This window comes from Ascidiella aspersa, chromosome 2 (genome assembly GCF_963924565.1).
Source record: "Ascidiella aspersa chromosome 2, kaAscAspe10.2, whole genome shotgun sequence".
Classification (NCBI taxonomy): domain Eukaryota; kingdom Metazoa; phylum Chordata; class Ascidiacea; order Phlebobranchia; family Ascidiidae; genus Ascidiella; species Ascidiella aspersa.
Genome location: NC_139448.1, coordinates 32885755 through 32893665, shown reverse-complemented (window position 1 = coordinate 32893665; position 7911 = coordinate 32885755). Strand labels below are relative to the sequence as shown.

The 7911-nt window shown below is 40.7% G+C and overlaps 1 protein-coding gene across 1 annotated transcript; it reads left to right on the top strand.

Annotated features, from left to right (window-relative positions):
* Positions 1-4656: 4656 nt before the first annotated feature.
* LOC146165009 (protein phosphatase 1 regulatory subunit 3B-like) lies at positions 4657-7660 on the top strand. The gene is made up of 2 exons (XM_083381705.1): positions 4657-5397; positions 5956-7660. Exons 1-2 carry the CDS (start codon positions 5367-5369, stop codon positions 7035-7037), a joined length of 1113 nt encoding a protein of 370 aa, XP_083237831.1. The 5' UTR covers positions 4657-5366; the 3' UTR covers positions 7038-7660.
* Positions 7661-7911: the final 251 nt, after the last annotated feature.

The window sequence follows — 7911 nt, the reverse complement described above, 5'->3', positions numbered from 1 at the left end:
TACTATATAAGCCGAACAAAAAACATTGGTTAAGAAAAAAAACATTGGTTGTGTAATATGAATTGACATATTTTGGGTAAAATTTTGGCTGCTTATTGTGTCCGGCATTAAGAGATTTTTATGTTCTCATCGATAAACTTATTATGACTTAGCACTAATGGTGAAAGCAAGCCAGAACAGCCTGGAACGCTGATCGGTAAAATAATATTTCCTGAAGTACCGGTAATAAATGTCATTTTTATACCCGGCCATGGCCCTTTTTACCAGGCCATCCCGCTAACTCCTTAAATGTATTTATATATGATTCAAGTTGCATATTTGTACACAACATCGAACGATAATTTCGTGTTTCCTAAGGTGTCTTGTTTTAGACGTCTTGTTGTGACGTAACGTTTTTGTTTTCTAGTATGAAATTTTTTTGACGTTTAGAAAAAAAAATCTTCTTTAACCCCATACTAAGCACGTTGAATACACCAATCGATTAATTATCATGACGTGTTTCAATGTTTCGCTGAAAAAAACACATATGGGAGGTCGTGGCCTAAAGAAAGTTGACGCTTGCTATGCAGCATTTTAGTGCTATGATTAAAAAGCGACGTTAAGCTTTCGATTACGGCTCTCAGGCATTTACATTACATTAAAGTGTGTGTGTGTGTGTGTGTGTGCTTTAGCGCGCGGGTGTATTTTTTATGCTACTAATTGTCGCGCCGCTTTAATTTCGTGAACCAATTCCACTTCCCCCTTCGCTTTTAATCTCCGGCATGACGCCCACTTCGCGGCACATTTGCGAATTATTGCCAATCAAACTTAACCGGCTTTGCGCGTAACGCCGGTTTACAGCAACTCGTAATTGTACGGGGACGTGTTAGAGTAACGGATAATGAGATTTGTCTGGAAAGTTTTTATTTATTTCTCACGCCTTTCGCCAAGGCGATTTGCCGCCGTTTAATCGCATTAAAAGTTAGTAATAAGTATCCGTTGGGTGACGCTGGCGAGCCAAGGTGCGACAATCGCATATAAAGTCAAAAATCACGCCCCTGGAAATTTGTAATGGAAGACAGATGCTGTGCTGACGTAAGCTAGCCTTACCCTATTACGCAATACAGACTGCTGTGGTTTAGGGTTCTCGGCTGTTAGGGTGATAGGAAACGGTGAACGCTTTGAATCCTATTGATGTTCAATTTGGAAGAAATGACATAAGCATAAAGATTTGTGTGGCAAACTGGTATCAATATTTTAACCTTAAGTGCTCAGTCATACACTCACAATTTTGTTAAATCGCACAATGCGTAATCTAACCAGTTGATTAAGTTATAAATGTAGAGCTTACAGTATGTAAATAGAAAACATCGGTAGTTTTGTAGTGCTAATTAAGCACGTAACAGGTAGTCTACGACAATTTTTTGCAAGTCGCCTTTTACCTATTATTCGCAACCACTTCTGTTTAGCTCTATCTAAATAAAATTAATTATTTTACTTAGGCATATTTGATGTAAAACTGTGCCAATTGTTGCGGTCATTGATGTTAAATTTTGAGGCAGTGACGTGAGATGATAGAGATAACGATTTGTGTCGTACAGTGGTATCAATCTTTAACCTATAAGTGTTCACTTCACAGTTATTGTTAATTTCGCGCACAAAGCGTGATCTAAGCAGTTTATTAGGTTATAAATGTTAGTCCTAATGTTAATATGGATAAGAATCTATATGCAAATCGAACCGTTTAGTTCACTTTTAGCTGCAATGGGCTACCAATTCTATTTCCGTCTACAAAACCTCTATTTTTTACTTATTTGGTTTAAAAACTGTGCCAATTGTTGCGGTCAAAAGAGTTCCCGGCTTTAGTCGCTACATGTGTGCGAGCGTTTTTCTTGGCAATCTAAGGGGCTGTTTAAACTATTGATTTACCGCCCGTGCGCTTGGCTTTGTAAATACTCAAAGTGTGATTTATGGGATTAGCATTCTTATGTGGCTGTAAATGGGTCGCAAGGCGGCGCGACAATTAGTCCTTGGCCAAGCCAGGCAACTTCGCACGAACCCTGCAAAAGATGTTCCCGCAAGGTTCTTGTACTATTTTTCAGTTTTGTCGCAAAAAAGGGGCCGCCGACCCCAAAAAGTTAAATCAAAAATGTACTAAATTTTGCTTGAGAAAGAGAAGTTGGCACTCATTACAAAATCCTTCAACTTGAAATACGTCGACACAAAGGTTGTCCAGTACTTCATATTTCATAACGATATTCATACCCCGTATTTTGGTATAAAAGTACGGCCAACCGACCCGATAAGCTACTAAATATTGTCATCAATATCACACAAAAGGCAAACCTGTAGAAATTAGAAAAACATCTTCTGTATTTTTTTTTTATATGTTAGAAGGACAGATTTTTCTTTAGCGCTAGAGAGCACCTAGTTCAATTGTTAAATTGGCTGTTACCTTAGTTGTTAATCTAATGCTAAAAAAATCGGTAGAAATGTAGGGAGATATAAAACCGTTATTACCACTTTGCCAATATTACTGGACATTGCTAGTCCTTGTAGAGTGTAGACCAGTGATTCTCAACCTTTTTTAGAGCAAGAGTCGCATTTCAAACCTAAGGTTTGCAAGGAGCCGCATAAAAAACAACAGTAGGCATATAATTATAAAACATTGAGAAAGCAACTAGAAAACAACAAATATACATTACGCTAGCCTAGGCTAACTAATTAACAGTGTTTGCCATAGCTTGTCGATCAGGACTAAATATATTGTGACGTAATAAACCACAAAATTATTTTAAAGAGCCGGATGGAAGTACCCGGTAACATTAGTACTTCGTACTCGGGGTCTTTGCTGATACAATTCATTAATTCTTGATTTCTCTTACTTACTTTGTTGCCATTCTGATACTTCTAACTGATTTTTCACTCGGTTAGTGAGAGCCGCAAAACGTACAGTTGAGAGCCGCAGTTGAGAATCACTGGTGTAGACGTATCAGCAGACTTAATACATCCGGGAGACTTCGTCTGCGGTAACTTTTTATGATGTAACAGTAGATAAGCTTGCTGAAATGCCTGGGCAAATCAAAAGTCAGGACTAGGACTCTTCGCGTTGATTGTGAGTTGACTAGCAATGCTGTTAATACATGTACAGTTATGGCGATGACGGTGTTCAGCTGAAATGCCGACGCATGACACCCTGTCGTCAAAACCTCTCGAGATATATTCCTGACGCCTTTATTTCTTTGAAATACGGCACCCCACTTGGCAGTCTGATAATGACTGGCCACCTAAATTCGATATTCTTGGTAGTGTAGCTTGCAAGTACACTTAATCTCTCTTCTTTGGGTTAAGTTATTGTGGTTCAAAAATTGGACGCAATTATGCGAATAATTTTTTGCCCGATATTTGATTTTTATGTTAGACCCATATACAGTATATAGCCCCATGTAGGAATTTTGTGTCGCTATTGTAATCTATCGCATCTTTAACGCTTAGACCAGATAAAATTTAAACAATTTCTTTGCAACGGTAGATTGAATTTCTGCAATAAAACATTAAAATTAAACCAATACAGATGAACTCTCATTCGCTTCGCTGCAATGTTTTGCAGAAATTTCCCATTCGTTTTACCCCCATTGACTTGAGCATTTCTTAGCATAGTGCACCGGAAAGCTAACATAGTGCACCGGAAGAGATTTAATTTATGCATAATTTTATCTAAAATATTTATGAGGCGTTCAAAACAGAACGCAGCGCACGTAGGCACTTGATAACGGCCTTCTATTTGTCCAAAGAGAAAAACGAGCCAATATTTTTTCCGCTGGAGTTTGTAGGCAACTTTCCATTTTGACGCAATTTCTTAAAAGAACCGGCTCCTTTTGGGCGTCAATTAGCGTTACAGCCGCTGGACAGTTTTGCATTGATATTTAAAATATTAGGCTTCTTACTATTAAGTTGATTAAACGATTTTGGCCGCCAATTGAAACAGGGGTTATATGGAGGCTTTCCAAAAGTTCAATTTTTTTATATGGCAACTGTGCTGCAAAAAGGCCGGTGATCAAATCGGACTTTTTAAAATTCAAACGAACCAGTTAATATTTGATAAGACCCGAAGCGCTTAATAATGTAATAAAACAACTCAGAATTTGTATTTCTCATGAGTGATTTTACATTTTGGTTGGCAGCTGAGCTTTGCATGTTCTCCTTGCTTTATTTAAACCCTTTGAATCGAATGTGGGGTGACCGTGAACCACATAAACCGCCAACCATCCGATTCCAACAAAATCACCTCGTTCATCATTTTTCGGTCTCCAAAAGCCGGCACGCACGCACGCACGTGAATGTCCACGCCGGCTACGTAACACCGCCGCGCACACACACTCACACGCGCAGTACACGTGCGCCACAGCAGCGAAAAGCAGGCACAATGCTGGACAGCAACAACTAGGAACCACCTCGGTTTCCACTTCCAGTAAAACCGGCTCGATCGCACCACGTCGACGCACGCGCTGGCCGCGTGATCAAGCCGGGCCTTTTACTAGCAGTCACGCCGAAGAAGACTGTCGAGGCGTGATCAGGCGCGTTTTAACGCGTGCAAAATAGCTGGGACCAAGCGACTCGTCTGAGATGCGCTTGCGTCACTTCGGGCTAACACGGCTGGGTGCCGGTTACTGCTGACGCGTGTATAGAGATAGACTTTTGCGTTATATTAACAGGGATTTGTGCTCGCGCCTCAGTGAATGCCCAGGCGCAATTTTAAAGGGTGTAAATTAGTACTGCAGGCGAAGCGAAAGGCTGGTAGTTTAGAACAAATCTGTTGGAACAGTCTAGTTGAGAAAATATCACCAACACAGTTAGAAGTACGCTGCCAAATTACGTCGCAGTTTTCAATTTAAACGCTTGTTATATTTTTAGCCTGGTTGATTGTTTCTATTGGGATTCTTTATGAGATTGTGTAATATAGTGCTTCAATATTTTACTCTCTCTATTAAAATGATTTTGTTTAGTGATAGCTCTTTATTGTAGCCATTTAAAGCGGTCATTCCACTTATTGATAATAGTAAATAAACCATTGTACATTAGATTCCATAGAATTTTACTTTTTATTGACTGTTTTAGCTGAATGTGCAGATTGCTATTTGGTAAAGCAGAGTATATTTATAACATCTATCTTGACCAACAGCAATGTACAATAATAGCTTTTAATGGCTTGTATGTTCTATAATATGTGTCAGTAAAATATTTAAGTTTTTATTATAAGGATTGTATTGTTCCACAGGCATTTATTTTTCTTTTAAACTTTGGGTTTTTTACCTGCCTGGTGATCTTCAAATTAGGCCTGCTTTCTTCCCAATCTCATTTACTGTTTCAGAGGATATTTCATCTGGATGACAGTACTTTCTCAAACAAATCTTACAGGTAATTTTCTTTGCCACGGTTATACCAATGTATACAGGGTTTAATTAAGGTTGGGCATTGGTGACCACTAGAAATAATGAGACCAACCATTTCCTCAAAGAATGTAAAATTTTTTTATTCAAATGTGTTAATAAATGTGGCCAAGTTGCCATAGGAGTTTTTAAGGCGCTGATCTAGAATCCTTCCACTTTTTTTACAGTAACGAAACGAGTTATTAAAATTGAAATTGCAGGAAAGAAATAAAAATGGAAGAATCAATACAATAATAACACTTGACCCACCAAATTGATAATCCAAACGATAACTTGTACCCTAATCCAAATAATAATGTTAGCAATATAAACTCCCAGAAGAAAATGTGTTAAGATTCCAGACCAGCACCCTTTTTAATCACTATTATACAATTTATCTTGTTTGAATTGGTCCAATTGCAATAAAAAGGCAACTAAAGAAAAGGGTGCTAAAAGCTAACTGCCAATAGCAGAAAGGCAATTTGAATAGAGTCGCTACTTTGCTGTAACCATTGTGCGCGCTTATTATCACACCGTTTCGCTCCAGGTCCTGGGTCTGAGTGCAAATCTACAATGCCAGCAGACGTAACTTATCTCTACGGTGTCAGCCCTCCACTATTCCACAACGACTACAACACGAACCCGTCGTACGCCAGCCTAAACAGGGCCACGGACACCTTCTACAAATCGCCCTACAGCGTGTTTTCGACGCGCAAACTCAACCTTTCGCCATGCTTTGCGCGAAAAAGCCAAATCCAACAGGAGCAGCAACTCAAAAAGTCGCTGAAGTCCTGCATCAAGCCAAATCAGCAAAAGTTCGAAGACTTTCCCAGCAAACAGCAACCAACCACTGACTTGGCGGTGAAAATAATCGCGCCCAAGGCCACGGGCACCGATTTAAAGGCTAAAATCGGCAGGCGGGTAACCTTTGCCGATTTTCACGGCCGGTCGCTTACTGCGGTGAAGTACATGACCGAGTCGACCAACGAGCCGCCTAGGAGCGTTTCCAGCGGCGACCTTACGCGAATGTTCAAGAACAACTTAAGCCTAAGTCCGGTGTCGGATCGGGGCGACACAGCGTCGAACAAAACGCCAAAGTTCGTCCTGAAATTCGCGCAGCCCATCTCGAACTACCTCCGCTTTAAGCAGCTGCTGGAAAAGAAGAACGTTTGCCTGGAGAACGTAGTGGTTAAGGACAATCACACCTTACACGGAACCGTCAAGGTTCGCAACCTCTCCTTTCAAAAGGACGTAGCCCTTCGACTTACCTGCGATAAATGGGCCACCTATAAGGACTTTGCGTGTCAGTACGTCAAGGACGCCTACGAGAACGGTGCTTTCGATACGTTTCAGTTCACCGTAAGCATACCGACGATAGCGCCCAACATTGACTGCGTGGAGTTCTGTATCAAGTTCAGCTCTCCAGGTTACGAGTTCTGGGATAATTACGACGGCGTAAATTACCAGATCGCAGTTTCGCACCCTGACGCCGTCAAAATCCCGCAAAGGCAAACCGTGTCCCGACAGACCCCCGTCGTCTCTTTGCACCTCCCCTCAACCTACAACGAGCTGCCAGGCCCCCAGTTTAATACTTGGAACGAATGGGAAGGGTCGGGGCCCTTTTATTAATTCGACAACGGTTCATCGCGGTAATCCGTCCCACGGCATTTTCCCGAAGTAAATTAAAGCTACATTTGCCAAGTCTACCAATCACCGATTTTGCACAGTGAAGGCAGGAGGTTGTGTTCTTTCGCCTGCTAGCAAAAACACGTTAAAGCTTTGTCCACAGTCCACTGCGCACGCACACCCAGTAGCAATGGCTTTCGTTTTAACCACTGTGTTGTTTTTCTCGGCGCGCCATTAAAGCCATTGTTTATGGACTGCGCCGTTTTTGTTCTGGTGAGTGGGTCTTTTGTAAGAGGGGCTTTTATATGTCATTTCTTCGATGAATCAAATGCGCATTTATTACATCTTGGAAGGCTACACTTGCCAGTCCTTGTTAATTTCTCGCCGAAATATTACTTCGTTCAAAAGTATTTTTGATACCATGCAGTAGTGCTTGATGGATAAGCATGTCGCTCTTTAAGGCGTATTTTTTTGTTTGTTTTCTTTATATATTTCCCCTTTGTCAGACACCAGCTGCAATTATCTTTTTTTCGCATTCTACGTGAACTTGTATTATCTTTTGTTTCGTGCCTAAACGTTTTAACTATAAATATTACACGGGCGGCGTTACGAACGTCCCTCAAAAAACAAAACTTGGTGTGGCATGTGATTTAGGGGGCTTATTCCACCAGGAATCGAAAGAGATTTGTGTAATGAGAAATTTCCCTTCACCAGCCGTTGCTTTGCGCGACTAGCACTAGGTAGCAGCTGGCAATTGAAAATTGGCTGCAATAACGATATTGAAAATATGCAATTGATGTTCTGTCAGACATTGCTCTTGGAACAAGAAGTATAAAACCTTAGATGGACACTCTTTTCTAGACGGGTGCTTTACAGT

What these genes read in the sequence shown, in the direction of transcription:
- LOC146165009 (XM_083381705.1), top strand. Translation starts at nt 5,367, where the DNA reads ATGACAGTACTTTCTCAAACAAATCTTACAG. An exon ending in TTCTCAAACAAATCTTACAG is followed by an intron (nt 5,398 to 5,955) that starts GTAATTTTCTTT and finishes GTTTCGCTCCAG; the next exon opens with GTCCTGGGTCTGAGTGCAAA.